The 17,560-nt window shown below is 35.1% G+C and overlaps 1 protein-coding gene and 1 long non-coding RNA gene across 2 annotated transcripts; both read left to right on the forward strand.

Moving 5' to 3' along the window:
* LOC107192132 lies at positions 1 to 4,256 on the forward strand. Its single transcript, XR_001516290.1, has 4 exons — positions 1 to 81; positions 414 to 488; positions 3,865 to 3,926; positions 4,022 to 4,256. It is a non-coding gene; the product is annotated as an uncharacterized LOC107192132 (long non-coding RNA).
* A 10,739-nt stretch (positions 4,257 to 14,995) lies between these two features.
* Positions 14,996 to 16,402, forward strand: LOC107192122 (monosaccharide-sensing protein 2-like). The gene has a single exon (XM_015581318.1). The coding sequence runs from the start codon at positions 14,996 to 14,998 to the stop codon at positions 16,400 to 16,402; it is 1,407 nt and encodes a 468-aa protein (XP_015436804.1).
* The last annotated feature ends 1,158 nt before the right edge of the window (positions 16,403 to 17,560 follow it).

Genomic DNA, 17,560 nt, shown 5'->3' on the forward strand with positions numbered 1-17,560 from the left:
GTGTTAAAAAGAGGCACGAAGAACGCTAGTGCGTAGCCGTTGTACTTTCTGGTGGTATCGTCACGTTCCATCGCTATCTCTGTAAGCATTGTATCAACAAGACATACATAGTCGATCAGAGCTTAATGTAAATTTTCCACACTTTATTGTTGCTCTGCTTTTCTTATCACGAGCCAAGTTCCAAAATATATTATGCGAATACATAACACATGTTGGATTTTATGTAAAATGTAGTCTGTAGTATAAATAATATAATATAATGCCATATAATACTATAATGTAATACAATTTCCATTTAAATTTCTATAATCAACCTGCGTTTTAATATATAAAATCGTAACCACACAGAAATTATTAATTTTTTAATTTTACTTTTATGTGTAATATACTGAAGGAATGTTAATACATTTCAGTCATTCAAGGAGAAATATAAACCATGGACGAATCGCGCATTAAACGGTGGCCGCAATATTTAGCAGCGCTTACAGGTAATTTCAGAAATTTATTCAATATAAAAGTCACTAAAAATTAAATCTTTTAGTCGCAATAGAAATATTTGGTTTATAAACTTCATGTCTCATGGAAAAACATTAATTCTTACATTACAAAAAATTGTAATAACAGCGACGCTATAGATATTGGTAGAAAAAACATGCCGAAAGCATTTTCTTTTTAAATTCCCCAGTAAGCCATATTGCATGTTTTTAGGGCTTTTAATTGGGAACATCTTTATATCTGCGTTATTTATCGTCGTACGGAAAATCTCTTTAAACTGATAAAGTTTATAAATAATAAAATTTAGTTTATAAATATTGAATTATAAAGTTTATAAGAATTAAAAAAATATTAAAAGGATAAAGTTGCATTATTCTAAGGAGCACATGTAACGATGAAAATATTTTTTCTGAAGGTCATTTTCTAATGTGATCCTATGATCATTGATGTTTTTTTATTGGATTTAGATTTTTTCCCATATACTTATACATATAGAGAGTAAAATGACAAATTCGATACCTATAAGAATATATCGTTCCGTTCATCCAATTTCAAGGTGTTTACATTTTACTTAAATGTTCCGAAGTTACATGTCATGTTCAAAATGGCAACCTCTTTCGAATGGTGGTTGCATTGATGCAATAATGAAGTCTTGTAATAAATGATGTATATAGATTTCTTATTTCCTGTGGCGTAATTGAAACATATGCTACAGTAATTCTTGTATTTTCTGGGGTCGTAAGTTTGTTATAATTCTGTACAGTACGTTATTTACAATGGGTGCAAACCGTTTTGTATATTTATTATGATTGCAATGCGTTAGTTTTGGGATAAAATAGAGGAGTTTGGTGGAGGGAGGAGGAGGGGGGTAAAGTCATCACTTTGCTGGAGTCGCATTTGTTTAAGAAAAAACAGATCGTAAAGTTTGCAATCTTTACCTATTTTCATGCAACGGGTGTATTTATGAATTTTTATCTTGGCAATTATTTATTATATTAAGTTCGTTTGTGCTTTGTTTTAATCTAGGTTTGGATTATTTTAATACAATTTTTTTTACATTGAAAAATCATTTTTATAACAGGGAAAATTATAAACATGTTTCTCGTTTGTAATTTCCCTCTGAAGGTCGAGTGTGATCGCTCGGCAATTTCAACATAAAGAATGTCATACGTTATAAAATTATACAGGATTTATATTACTTCCGAACTTTTAGAAATTTATCTAACAATGAATAAACTGAATCCCGAGGAAAAACCAAGATGCAACAATTTTTTAGATCTATTTGTTCTATTATTTTTATATAATTAATACAAAAATTTTATATAATCATATAAATAAACATGATTTAATTAATTTCCTATCTTAAACAGTAATTATGAATACTATCATATTGCGGTCATAATAAATATACAAGACGCTACGTTTGAAGCCATTACAAATAATGTATTGTACATTAATGTTATCTAGGTGTACTACTATAATTATTTAATACCTATAAATACATTCTGTGATATTCAGACGTCTTCGCTCCGAAAATGAATGAAAGTAATTCGTTGGACAGAGGGTATTTTCAAAGGAGAAAGAAAATGTGAAGTGCTTCGAATAGAGAGAACGGAGACAGAGAAAAGAGGGTTGTGAAGTGCGTAGGGTAGACGGCTTCGTGTTTACTGATTATACAGTGCCCGATGCCCTTAGAACACCGTTTCTTAAGGGGGGGGGGGATTCTACCTTATGGGTTCTAAAAAGTAGGTAATATTTGCGAATTTTTTGTGAAAAAACTGTTAGACAGATTCATTTGAAATTTGTGGGGTTGTTTTATTGTAATTTTAACTATTGTTTTTAATTTTTGTGTGGCGATACAAAAAAGTTGTGCATGTATAATGCGCCGATTGCAAAACATTGAGAAAAAATCGGCTACTTGTGGCGTTGAAGGAAAGGATGCTATGGTTTATTTGAAACACAAAAAAGAAATGAGATTCTTAATCTGTTTGAGTATGGCTATCTGTGGAACTAGAATTATTAAGAGAAATGAAAAACTGTTAAAATGGTAGCTTTTCAAAAAGGAAAGATCGTATTTCGTTCAAAAATTACAAGAAATTCGTTAAACAAAAAAAGAACGCTAATAGATACAGCAATAATTCTAGTTCCACAGATAGCCATACTCATACAGATTAAGGATCTAATTTCCTTGTTGTATTTCCGATAAACCATAGCTTCCTTTCCATAAACGCCAAAACTAGCCGATTTTTTCTCAACGTTTTGCAATCGGCGCACTATACACGTACGGCTTTTTTATATCGCCATACAAAAATTTTAAATAATAGTTAAAACTACAATAAAACAAACTCACAAATTTCAAATGAATCTGTCCAACAGTTTTGTTTTTAAAATTCGCAAATATTACCTACTTTTTAGGACCCACAAGGTAGAACCTCCTTAATTCTTAGATACAGTAAATTCTTGATAAATGCTCGCATAGGGAGTTCTCCTTTGGAATCAGTTAAGATAGTAATATAACATGCTGGAGACTTCCCTTTTACAAGCCAATGCACCGTGGTACGAATTGCGGAAAACGCGATAAAAAATCCTTACGTTTATATTTTACTGTTATGCTAAAGTTAAGTCCAGTAGGGGGGGATGTCGATAAAATAATTTTGATTCGTTTATATTATTGGAAATTAATTACAGCATCAAATTTAAACAAAAACCAGCAGATATGACGATTTTATGAGAGAAAATGATATTGAGCACGCGGAGACTAAAAAGTCAATAGTATGTATAAAATCACATTATGTATAAATGAAAAAATTTTCATTTATCCATAGAATAAAGTGATGCATTCATTTTATGCTATTAACGTATATAAATAATTGTCAATAACAGAAATATAAAAAATTATGGGACGGTCATAATTAATCGCATATTGCATTTTTGGAATCGAAGCAAATCCTTGAAACTTATATTATTCGATAGCCTACAGTCTACAGTAGAATGAATGTAACTGCAAAAGTTGAACTTGGAGAGACTTGGGAGTAATAACCAATTATTATTGGCAATCATTACGCGGCGTAGTGCGACGCGAAATAAGTATCTATCTATGTCTATGCCCAGTCAACATGTTTCTATATTCCTGAAAATATTAAGAAAAACATATTTAAGTAAAATAAAAAGTGACAATACTTAAATATACAAATATATAAATATAGAAATATACAAGTTCATGTTAACTTACCTTTCATTCTAAGAACCAATGACGACTTATTTCACAAACTATTATTTAGTTCTGATCTGCATTTAAGTTCGTTTGTAATGAAAAAAAAAATAGAAATGTGCCAAATCAAGAAGTTATAGAATTCATTGTATTTGCAGTAACTGATGTAGAATCAGAGGAGAACACAGAAGAAATGGAGCACACGTTCTTAGAATGAAAGGTAAGTTAATATGAACTTGTATATTTCTATATTTGTATATTTAAGTACTGTCACTCTTTATTTTACTTAAATATGTTTTTTCTTAATATTTTCAGGAACATAGAAACATTGCTGCCAATAATGATTCGTTATTGCTCCCAAGTCGCAAGGACGCGCAAGTTCAACTTTTGCAGTAACATTCATTATACTGTAGACTGTGGGCTTTCTAAAAATATAATATGCGTTTAATTACGAACGTCCTACCTATGGATAAATGATAAATTTTTCAATATCTCAAGTATGATTTCATACATACCATTGATTTTTAAGCCTCCGCATGCTCAATATATTTTTCTCTCATAAAATCGTTATCTCTGTTAGTTTTTTTTAATTTTATGCTGTAATTAATTTCAAATAATATATATAAATCAGATAGTACTGTTAAACAGAATATAAAATTATTTTATCGACATTTCCTCCTCACTACTGGGCATAACTTTAGCATCATAAAAAGTTTGAGCCCAAAATCAGATTCTGCGACCTGAAAAATCCTCCCAATGATCATTTTTGAAATGATAAGCGGTAAAATGTAAACATGACGATTTTTTATCGTGTTTTCCGTGGTTCGTATCACTGTGCAATGGTTGAAATTTCGGAAACTGAAGAAAGATTAAAAGCCTGCATATCGGTGAGACAATACTAATGCAACGATGAAACTTTCTGTATTTTTCGTTTTTTTACTATACAAATTTTATTAAAATATTGGTAAAAATATTGGCACTTGCCCCCTATCCCTGGACGGAAAAAAGTGGCTTTATCCCCACCCTACAATAAAAAAATTGGATTTTGCCTCCCCCCTATCTTTCCCAGAGTTACAAAATTTTTGGTTAATATTTAATATTGCAGTATAATTTGAAACACGACCAACAGCCTCTATTAATACTACACCCTTGCTTGAGCAGCGTCCTTATTGTGCTGATGGGTATATTTTGTGTTTCCATTATGCCGCGCGGTCTGTTGGCATGTGCCAATGACATGTTCCCATATGGACGGTTTTGCCGTTCAGCCTAAAGTCACCATTCCCAGTTGTACCACCTGTCCGGCCATAATCTGTGTACGTCGAACGCTGTGCGTCACAGGTATAAAAAACATTTTTGCGTGTATCTCTGACATTAAGGCCTACCGCCTATTACATGTAAAGGAAAAAATGCTCAAAATATTGACTTCTACAACATACGCCAAGGTCATTTAAATTGAAGAGGACTAAGTTAATCGTCAAGTTTAACCTCGGTTCTACTATTGACAGTGGAAAACATGACAACGTCCCACACATGGTTTATTAAAAATAGTCAAAGTGTTATCAAAGCATGTATAAATCAGAAAAATCATGATTTTGATCGATTTCTTTCACTAAAATTGCATTTTTCTTCAAATCTCGGAGCGCTTGACAAATTCTGCAGCAGATTTAAATGCCGTGTGTCAAAGTCGATAGGGAATGATGTATATGAATTCTGCAAAAGAAGAAAAACCGCAATTTTTTAAAAAAATGTCACGGTTGATATAGATTTTCAAGACCAAAACTTATTTGTGATACTTTTTCTATATTTTTTCTGTATTCTGCAACATCTTAGCTTTAACCCCGAAAAAGATTCATTCCTCTATTTTATTTCTATCCAAAGTTCTACGATTTTAATCCAAAAATGAACAGTTGTTTCAGCTGTACGCCACGGAGTGTTTACCTGAATTGCTGAACGCCGCGATATTTACCGCCCTCCTCCTACCATAATTTTAGTGTCCGCGAATTAAAGAAATTAATTTTAATAAGGATAGGTCAGAGAATACGTGCATATTTAAAAAAAAATTTGTAGTGTGAAATTTTGAATTTTGAAATTCTTACGAAAATCTTTCCTGGTATTGAATCTCCAACTTGATATTACGCACAGACCATTTTCAAGAAAGAAAGTGAAATAATTCGTTAATTATTAGGTTTACGGCTCATAAAGGTCAGTACTTTTTTACTCCAACTTTAATGTTCTTCGATATTTTGGCATAAAAAATACAACATTCCATTTAAAAAAACGAAGTTGACCTTTAAATCTTCGAAACGCCTCCACTTACAAAAAAAATATATGCATAGCATAATGTATCGCTCCAAACCATACAACTTTTATATAAAAAGTTTTTTCATACAATGCATATTTCAGAAGTTATTCAGGGTGAACAAGTTGCGTGGACCACCCTGTATATCTGTCTCTCATTTCATTTAATTGTTTTCGACGTGTGACGAACGTCTGACAAGCGTCTGCTTCCCGTAGTAATTCAGACGCAAACACTGGCGTCTAACGCTGATAGTACACAGTTGGAGGCCTAATGGATTTGTTGACTACTGTGCCGCGTGCTGACATTTATGACGTGACAGTCTTTATTATGTACACGACACAAAGCACAAACGTGTATACTTTTAATAGAATCACTTCTAGGGTCTGACTTTCTAATTTAAATTGTCGACAGCTGCAAGTACTGCTAATGGAAATTATCTCACAGGTCACAGGTAGCTGTTTTCAACAGTTTGTACTGTAAATTCCATCTTCAGAAACTCCAAGTGGACTAAATGTCTGTTTATTGTTAATATATACAAGAATAATTAAAGTTATATTTTCAAATTTCGATTTGACACTATACCCAATTTAAAAAAAATACCATTAGATTCCTTGAACCTTCAGCTTTAAAGTGTGCTTTTCAAAAAGATGGAGCGATTTCGGGAACATTAAAGAAACAGTTGTCATGCAGCGCGGTTGTAATATAGCGGGTGGCGCACAGTGGTATCGCTATCCCAAGATGCACTGTAAACATTTCGTTTGACCATCTCGACAATTTGTAGTTCTATCACTTATCGTAACATGTAGAAAGATATATGTACATTTTACACAACCTAAATTTTATCATCAAGAGTTTCATTACGTTACCACATTTTTTACCTGTTATTTTATGTGGAAAATTAATGTGATTTCTTTACTTCCGTAATTGATGATTTGGGTAAACTTTCGTAGGCACCCACATCCGATGACCCTAACTTTCACATATGTTATCAAGGTTATCCTAATGAGTAACCTTTGTAAGGTTGCTAGTTGACGTACCCGCTCTTGCGCGGGCTGCTTAGTTTATGAATTACATTTTTAGTTCGAAATCGTGGCCCTCGGCATGGTCGGGCCATGTACCGATGCCCATCAGTAGATAAATTGTTTATACGTGTATGAAGTAGAGTAGTTCAATTAAAGCAGAATGTTTTCTTTAAATAACTAAGTACGGCTCATTTGCAAGGCATAGTATAGTTTTCCGGTTTCGTAATATCAGCCAATTTAAAAAAAAGAATTTCAGTGTATTCATGGAAAATTTATTCATCCATCATTCATCCCTCATTTATCCCTGATCACCATTCACTGCCAATAATAACCAATCAACTTTCAAAAGTGCAACAAATTCTGCACTATATAATATTGTTTTAGCCATAACTTCACTTTCATAACACTATGCAACACGTACAATGTTTTGCAATTGTCAATAAGCGTTTCTGATAGACCTTTATGAGCTAAATACGAATCTGCAAACCGTTTCTTTCCAGCTTGTCCAGTTTTTGAAAAAAAATCAAATTTGAAAAAATTGCAAATTTTCAAATTTGGAGCTGTGTTGTGCTTTTACAGTCATAGTTATTAAGTTTCTTTTTACAGAAATTAATTTTCTGGATTCTTGCGAACAAAATGATATAAATTGTTATTAGATTACAGACGTCTAAATATGTTTAAATAATGTTCAAACCGAAAAGCACACGGAAAATACACCACTTTTCGCTGATATTCTTTAATTTATTTCAAAAACTGGGCGAGCTGGGAAGAAACGGTGTGCAGATTCGTATTTAGCTCATATAGGTCTATCAGAAACGCTTATTGACAATTGCAAAAACGAAAAAAAGTTAATTTGTTGAACAGTGTAATCAACAGGCTTCTATTCTAGTTCTGGATATTACGTTACTTATACAGTGAATATGATACAAATGTTCAGAGCTCATGTCCACCGAAGAAGAGTAGAAGTTTAGAATTTATATGCAAAAACTAACAAAAAAATAATTTTATTTATACATGACGCATCGTGGAAAAGTTTTCTTTTGGTGTAGTATAAGTCCAAAAGAACTGAACAATTTCTGTATTTAAAGTTTGTTCTATCTCGTAACGTTACAAAGTTATATTTAAAAAAAAACGCAAAAACATTCATGCGAAGGTTCTTTAAAATCAGAAGTTTCGGGTTCAGAACCTTCCTTCGCGAGTCCGAGTCGAAGAAAAGGACAGCGAGTGACATACAAAAAGGTAGTGATAGTCAAAACAGCCAACAAAATTTTAAAAGCTACGAATCCGTAAGAACATACCAACGCAACAATGAACTTTTTTTATTTGTGATTTTTTGTTCATAAAACTTTTATTCGCATAGTGGTGAGACTTCTCTGATTAAAATGATATCAAACATGAAATAATTTGGATCATATTTACTTAACACTAGAACTACCAAGCAAGTCAAAATGACTTGCCAATATACTCTTACAAGGATGATTAAAATGTTATAACAGTACAGTTTCTCAAATCTTTTGTAACTTTTATTACGATACAACATTAAAGAAATTAGTTAATTTATGAACTTGTAAATTTTCAAAAGATTGCCATATTTATCTATCGATCGAAAAAGATATGCGTTTATCGTTGGTAATTCTAGTGTTAATCAAGTGTTCATCATTCAATCTTTCATTATTACACTTATTAATTACAAATAATCAAAATTATATCATGTTTGGTACCAAAAGAATCTCACTAACATGCTAATAAAGTTTTCATTAATAAAGAATCAAAAATACAAAAGTTTTAAAGTTCCATTTGTATTGTCGCATCGACACACAGCCTTTTAAACTTTTTTGTCTGTCTCAGCTCACCGTCGATTCACGGACGGGAAGCGCACGTGTTTACATTGTCGCTCGACTGTTCCGAGGGAGATCCCGCCCGAATCGTCGAATACGCTCAGTATTTTTTACCTTACGAACGCCCCCGCTGGTAAATCAACAAATTTAGATAGCCTAATTAACGAAAGCTATGACTTTTTCCCGGCGATAATTTTGCAAGTTTCTGTACCTAAATTTTTCTTCGGGCTTTTTGAAGAGACTTATTCATTATCAGTAACACTGTTGCCCATTATTAAACTTCGGATTTTTATCTCAATAACGAACTACGATCACTTCTAGTTCATTTTTTGTTACATTACCATTTCGTTCATACATTATTTGAAAAGGGAATTTACAAATTCCTTAGCCTCTCTCTTCAAATAATTATTAGTTTCCATTCTGTTTAAAAAAGTAACTGTGTATTCGTCTTTTTACGTTACACATAATTTTCCTACATTTATCCTTCATTCATTAATCTCTTTAAATAAACGAAAGATATTAAATAGTATGATTTTATTTGTTACGTCATTTTTATTTGCTATTATACGCAGTTTCCTGCGATGCATGCCGCCTTGCTTGTATCGGAGCTTCGTAGGACTATATTTAATAACATAGAATTCGTATCGCGACATAACGTACGAATAAAAATTGTTTTCCTTGCAATTTTTCAGATTTTTTGGTGAGGTGCGTCGTGCTTAGAACAATAAAAATCCGATTTGTTTGACATTTCTTCCGTAAAAAAGTAACTTATACGTTATTAAATATAGTCCGATTTATGTCGGGTTTGGACTTATTTTCATCAAGAGAATCTCCTACATTTATTCATAACATTTTTAGGAAAGTACACTGAATAGAGTAAAAGTTTAAATTTTTTCATGGGTGATTCGTTCCGTGTCTTACATTGTAACCCGAGGTTCAGTTGCCGGCGGTCAGATAACATCCTTCGCCTTCACGTACCAGAGTCTCTGGTCTCCGCTGAGATCATAAACCTGTCACCCGAGCTCGGTCGAGTAGCTCGAACTACTCGGTTACCCATCACAAGTCACAGGTGATCGCAGGTATACGACACCAGACGACCTTAAGAGTCGCAACGTCAAGTCCGTCTGGGTTATTCCACCGAATGTGCACTCACTTTACTTCACGACTACCAACACTGATCACCTGACACGGTCACTTAATTTATTTTTCATCGAACCTGTTGTTCCTACGTTACGAACATTGGTGGCCCCCAAAAGGGGCCGATTTGTATCAGTTTAGAAGGTGCTCCACATAGCCAAATGCTTGCACAGCAGCTCTGTGCGTACCACCAGAACATTGCGTAGTACTCCCGTGAACTGAACATCCCTGTGGTCCGATTGCTCACCGACTGACAGAATTTTTCCAAAAGGACTTCCTCTACCCCCAAGTAGTTTCTCATCGTTACATTGGAAGTTCACTCCCGCCGTGGCAACAAGATTTAGGTAAACAGAAACCAGCGTTCTAGGAAAACACGTGCTTTGCAGAAGTGCAACGAATGAACCGTCGTGCAGTTTCACCGAAGCGCGGGTTTCATTAATTTATTGCCAGGATACCCATTGCTTTGAGATAGAAAGGGTCCGAAGAGAAGAGGACCAGGAACGTACACATTGCTTCGGGATAGAAAGTAGAAACTACGTTTTCCTCGAGGAGCAGGAAAAAAATTTTTACGGACACATGTTGAATTGACGCTGCTTGGCCCTGTCCGAGCATCTTAGCAGAGGCCGGAACGGACGTTTCGCTACAGGACGCAGGGAACTTTTATACCTGTAGACTGACTTTCAACCATTTGAGGATCAACTAGCGACGCATACTGTAACAGAAATATCTAGAAGTCGGAAAAGTGCACTATCTGTTTAATTATACGTGTTGAAGTACGCCATCTTATACAAAATACGAGGAAACATAAAACATAGTAGGGTCATTCCATGCTAAATCAATCACTTCCTTTCCTCGATGTCTGGGATTTTGTTCAAAATAGGCTATGATGTAATCCACGTAGAATTGTGGGGGGGGGGCTAAGTCATCGTTTTTGAGTTTCGAATTGGTTTTAAAAATACAGGCCATATTCGTGAAAATGGATTGTACTTATGAATTTATATCTCGGAAACTATCTGTCATATTCGGCTGATTCCTCTTTCTGTTTTAATCGAGAAGGATCAGCCTTCCTGAATAAATTTCTTCGAGGTCGAAAAATCATTTTTGCAATACTACAAATTATAAACAAATTCTTATTGTGCATATTTTACCTGGAGGTTGCGATTTTTAAAATCCGAAATAAATACTACCACATTCGATGAAGTGTTTTCCATAAAATAACCCTATCGGTAGGGTGATACGTTCATGCGGTTCATCCATAACGTCGCAGTAAACTATTAAAGACAGCGGTGTGCCCCGCGTTCAGGTAACAGGTAAAAGAACTGGGCGCTCCGCTATGACAGTTGACTACCGTACCACTACCACTCCAGATTATTTCAATGAGGTGAAAAACAATATCGATAGGAAATCATAAAAGTAAATCATCGTAAAATAATATATAAATATAAAAAAGAAAAGAAGTATAAATATTTAATTATTTAACTATTAATTATATTATTATTTTTTTATATTTGTGTAAAGTATAAATTATCATTGACACTTTGATATTGTTTTTAACCTCACTGAAATAATCTGGAGTGGTAGCGGTACGATAATCGACCGTAAAAGCGGAGCGCCTGGTTCTTTCACCATCTAGGGCTGTTTGCACCTCTTTAACGTGGATGAGAGCAGTTAGAAAAAAATACGTATCAAACATTTTCATGAGAACTACAATCTCACAGAGTTGTATAAAAATCGTCAATTCGGGATTTTCCCTTGTGAGTCCACGTCTGCTACCAGGCCAAAACAATTAGGCCTTAACACTAGGTTTACGGGACGCGTCATTTTGACGCATTTCGAATGCTTTCTAACCTCGAAATTCTCTATGTGGTATACCTATCTCTATAGCTACGCATTAATTTCAGAGATCATAAATTGTGTATTATATAAAATAAGTTGTTTTTTAAAGAAAATTTGCGGGTTCGTTGATGCGTGCCGTGGAGATACCTACACGATAAGTGCCCGTAAACCTAGTGTTAAATAACTGAAACGTCTCCTCCGGCCTCTGCTTAGGTGCTCGGACAGGGCCAAGCAGCGTCAACTCAATATATGTCCGTGAAATTTTATTTCCTGCTCCTTGAGGAAAACGTAGATTCTGCTTTCTATCTCGAAGCAATAGGTATTTTGGTAGTAAATTAACGGAGCCCACAATACGGTGAAACTGCACGACGGTTCGTTCGTTACATTCCTGCAAAGCACGTGTTTTCTTAGAACGCTGGTTTCTGTTTACCTAAATCTTGTTGCCACGGCGGGAGTGAACTCACAATGTAACGATGAGAAACTACTTGGGGGTAGAGGAAGCCCTTTCGGAAAAATTCTGTCAGTCGGTTAGCAATCGGGCGACAGAGATGCTCATTTCACGGGAGTATTAGGCAATGTTCTGGTGGTACGCACAGAATAACGGATATGCGGGTGCTGCTGTGCAAGTATTTGGCTACTTAAAACATCTGATAAATTGAAAACAATCGGCCCCTTTCGGGGCTATTAATTTTCGTAACGCAGGAACAACACGTTCGATTAAAAATACATTAAGTAATCATGTCGGCTGATCAGTGTTAGTGGTCGTGCAGTGAAGTGAATACCTTTTCGGTGGAATAACCGGGGACTCACTTGACGTTAGAACCCTTAACTTCGGCTCGTGCCCAACATCTGCGATCATCTGCAGACTAGGCGCTATCCTACCATAAACTGTTCCGTCCGTCGATGCCCAGAATCAGTCCAGTGACCTAATGATATAGGTTTACAAACTGCAGGTGAATTTTCGGAAGGGTGAGTTCTAATCAATTTATTGCTGATTATAATTTTTTTAATTTAACGCGAGCTATGATTTATTTCCAGCGATAATTTTACAAGTTTCTTTACCTAAATTTATCTTCAGGCTTTTTGAAAAGATTTATTCATTATCAGTAACATTGTTGCCCATTATTAAACTACGGGTTTTTATCTCAATAACGAACTACGATCACTTCTCGTTTATTTTTTGTTACATTACCTTTTCGTTAATACATTATTTGAAAAGGAAATTTACAAATTCCTTAAGGCAGGTCTACACTTGTGTAACGCGCGTTGCAGAACACACTTGAAACGGTCGACTTTAATGGCTTGACGCGCAGCTAACGACCTCGTGCAACGTGAAGCCGAACACGAACATTCTGACGCGCACCGTAGAAAATCGTATGGCGCGTGTAAATCGGTCAACGGGCCCTCACTGTCGATGGTACTGGGGCGATGTCGTCGGAGCGGAGACGACTGTGTCTAGTGATGGGTAACCGAACTGTTCCTTCAGTCACTGAAGCGCAAGCGTCACGTATTCTTTGTTTTATATTCTCTTTTGTCATCGGTGGTTCAAACATAACTTTGTCCTTTACATATCCTCATAAGAAAAAATCTAATGGTGTTAGATCGGGGGATCGAGGAATGACTTCCGAAATGTTAACAAATGTCAGAACAACTTTGATGTTTCGAGTAAATAAATGTTTACAAGCCCGTGGTGGACATTTTGAGCATTTAATTTAAAGAACATTTTATTTCTTCACGAGTAAGCAAAGGACTCAAGCGTGTATAATTCAATAACGCAATTTCCGAGCGCTTCAAATAAACTCTTATATCTCATCATGGAAATATGTGACAAAAAAATGTTTCAGACAACATTTACTTGCTTTTTCCTGTAGAATCTAAATATGGTACGTTTTATAGGGAGTTCCATTTAAAATTATAAAGGTCCCCCCGCCCCCCCCCCTTAAAGGGGTGGGGGGGGCCACTACATATTTATGTAGTTAGAAAGGCCCTTCAGATTCATGTAATTTAAGACCAAGAACTTTAAAATCGATGGTATAGTTTTCGAGATATTGAGCTATTAAGAGTTATGTGGGTCACCCTGTATATTATATTTATACTATTTTCTTAATGCCTATTCATGGAAACAGGAAACATATTCTTACTATTTGGTACATGAACATTCTATATAGGTGTTATTCATCCATTCAGCGGTTTATTTTTCACCAGGATGGTTTAATTAAAAAAAAATAGAAAAGCTCCTTCCAATTTCGTGGACGATGCGCACCGAGCGTTCTCGTGCGCGCGATAGCCGTGTTTCCCCGTCTTGACGAACATTTGCGCGCTACGAATGCGCGCCGGGTCGTTAAAATCGACTTCTTGATGGTCTGGAATGGAAATTCTGTTGCATGTTGCTCAAATGTGGACGGGATTTTGGCCGCGCGGTTTAAACGTTTCGAAGGTTACTCGTGAGGGTGATCTTGGTAATATATGCCGAAGTCTGGGTCATCGGGTGTAGCTGCTTTTCGGAAGTTTATCCTTCAAATACGTTAATATGATAAAATAAAATTGGAATCTCATCTTCGACCTTTTTTCGACGATATTCTAAGCTATCACTTTTTCCACTACGATATCGTCTAAATAAAATTAGCTCCTGATTCCTTAAATCTTTCTGTATCAAATGAGAGTTTTCTAAATGTGGTATCTCGTTCGTAAAGTGGAAAAGAATTAATGCAAGAATGCTTTTTCGCTGTGTAACAAGAGAAGAAGCAAAATAAGAAATGTTAGAGTTATGAATGTGAATGTATGAAACATGATTTTTAAAATACGATATATAGTAAAAGTGTTAAAGAAAGAGAAATTCATTAAACTTAAAGTTCAAATAATTTGGGCAACAAAACATAAGTTCCCAGATGGCACATGACGCCTTTAAGACGCCCATTTCAGAGCTATTTTAGGTCTAAGGCGTCTTTAAGCCGTCCTCAAGGCGTCATGTGCTATCTGGGTTACTATGTCATCGTGCAACTCGTCATTTTTATGAACATCGTAAGATGAATCTCGACTTTGGCATTTAATTGACGTAAAGTTATTTATACTGTTATCACTTAAATATTTATAACAATACTTTTTAAAAACTACTTTCTTATTTCAGTTAGTACAATTTACATTTTCAATTATTGACATGTTTAATTGTTTTCTATCCAATATAGCCACCTTATCTATGGCAACATCCGGTTCTCACATAGGCTGGACATCACCGACGCTACCGATACTGAAGTCTCCTGATTCTCGTGTACCATTAACCTCCGATGACGCTTCATGGATTGCTTCGTTTGCTCTCCTGGGTTCGATACCTGGGACCATTTTTGCGGCTTTCATAGTAGATTGGCTCGGACGTAAAATCTGTCTCTTGATAGCAGGAATACCGCTTACTGTCAGTTGGATTTTGATCATCATAGCCTGGAATCCTTACATTCTGTATGTCTCGAGGTTCGTTAGCGGATTTGGCATCGGCGTGGCGTACGTTGTGTGTCCTATGTACATTGGCGAGATTGCTGACAAGGAAATCAGAGGATCTTTGGGCTCTTTCATTAAACTAATGGTAACATTTGGCGAATTATACGCCCACGCAATTGGTCCTTTCGTCTCGTACGAGTGCCTGGCTTACAGTTGCGCTGTAATACCAATATTCTTCTTCCTATCATTTATCTGGATGCCTGAATCTCCTTATTATTTGTTAATGAAGAATCGCGATGATAAAGCAATGAAAAGTTTAAGGCTACTCAAGAGGTACGCGACAGAAGACCAGTTGGATGAAGATATGGAACAAATACAGAAGACCGTGATCCGTGATCTTACTGATAAAGGGCACTTCTGGGATCTTTTTAATACTCCTGGCAATCGAAAAGCTGTATTGATTAGTTTTGGCCTTCAGGTGGTACTTCAATTTAGTGGGATAGCTGCGATAGAATCGTACACTCAAGAAATCCTCGAGGAAGCTGATACAGATTTGCATGCTGGAACAGCGGTGATCATTTTAAGCGTTCTGCAGCTTATTGCTGGAGTTGGAGCTGCAGCATTGGTAGACCAACTCGGAAGGAGACCGTTACTTCTAGTCACAACATTTCTTGGTGGATTGTCCTTGGCTGTAACTGCAATATTTTACTTGCTCAAGTTCCGAATATTAGTAAACATGGCTGACGTCGGCTGGATTCTTCATGCCTCTGTGATATTTTACGAATTGATTATTGCGTTAGGTTTAAATCCATTGCCTTATATGATGCTTGGTGAACTTTTCCCAACAAATGTGAAAGGGACTGCCGTGTCCTTAGCAAATTTATGGGGTTCGTTATTGGCATTTATTGTTTCTAAAATGTACCAAGTAATCTCTGATTCTTATGGGGTTTATACATCCTTCGGTTTGTTTGCGATTAGTTGTTTCATTGGAATCATCTTTATCGTTCTTATGGTACCAGAAACGAAAGGGAAATCGTTGTTGGAAATACAAGAGGAACTAAATTGTAAGAAGAGAAAACAGAAAAAAGGTGTAATGAAAATGCAAGAAGTCCGTGTAAGTACTTTGACTTAGATCTGAAAAAACGAAATGGTGGTCTTGATTCTAAATTTTAAATGTTTCAAAAAATACAAGGGTTTTAACCATTATATTAATATTAATTTATTTATACATAGGTTAAAATTAGATATATTTTGAAAAAATACATATTTTTACTATGGGTACGTTGAAGTGTACAAAATTTGATATTATAATTATATTTATATTTTGTTGGATCTTCTGAGACTTGTGTGAAGTTCTATAATTTCTTTGGAATAAGGAACACACCATCTTCTGAATTTGTAGAATCAATTTTATTCCTTTAATCAATAATGCACCCGTCGTGAAACGTCGTACAGGAATTTCCCATTTATAATTTTATATTTAATGACCTTTCTACCCATTCTCTAGCCGAAAAGTCTGATGTGTTTCAGGAATCATCGGAGGAAAATTCAGCAACTTTATATCAACTGACACATACATACGTTTACAATTTATACCGACACATTTACTTTGGCTATGAATGTTTAGAAATCATCGTTGAACGTAAAATTTAAAAAAAATTATTCGAAAAAGGGGATGTTTAAGGTTAATAATTATAAACTCTGAATTATTTTGTTTGTCTATGAACATTATAAGATTCTAATATGCAGATGATTCGAGTATTCAAGATAAGAACATTCTGTGACATATACATAATTAGTATAACCTGAGAGATTAGAATAATATTTACAGAAAAATGATAGACCATCATTTCACCTCATGGGTTAACGATAAATATAATCCGAGATTTGCAGATATGCAAACTGCATGTGTTACAGAGAATCCTCGTTAAGTGTTCGGGGCTTGGCACCGCGACAGAACATTCACGCGGTAGGCAAAAAGACGTCGGCACCTCATAAATTTGTTTTTTTGTCGGCACCTCATAAATTTGTTTCACTGCCGCAAAGTTCCCGAACACTCAACGAGGATTCACTGTACTCCGAAATTGATTTTGTTTCATAATTTTGTACATTTCTATCCAAGTATTGTAACAGAGACTTAATACTGGTATAATTTTGATACTGGTGTTATGCCTAAGGACTTAAAATCTTTATGATTTTGATACCGGTATTATGCCAGCAAAGCTATACCGAAACCGATATATTACCGAAAATCAAAATATATACCGGTATTTTTTCGGTTTTTCTATAG

This window comes from Dufourea novaeangliae, unplaced genomic scaffold (genome assembly GCF_001272555.1).
Source record: "Dufourea novaeangliae isolate 0120121106 unplaced genomic scaffold, ASM127255v1 scaffold286, whole genome shotgun sequence".
Lineage (NCBI taxonomy): Eukaryota > Metazoa > Arthropoda > Insecta > Hymenoptera > Halictidae > Dufourea > Dufourea novaeangliae.

Excerpts from the sequence above, each read along its gene's own strand:
- LOC107192122 (XM_015581318.1), top strand. The coding sequence starts at position 14,996 with ATGTTTAATTGTTTTCTATCCAATATAGCCACCTTATCTATGGCAACA.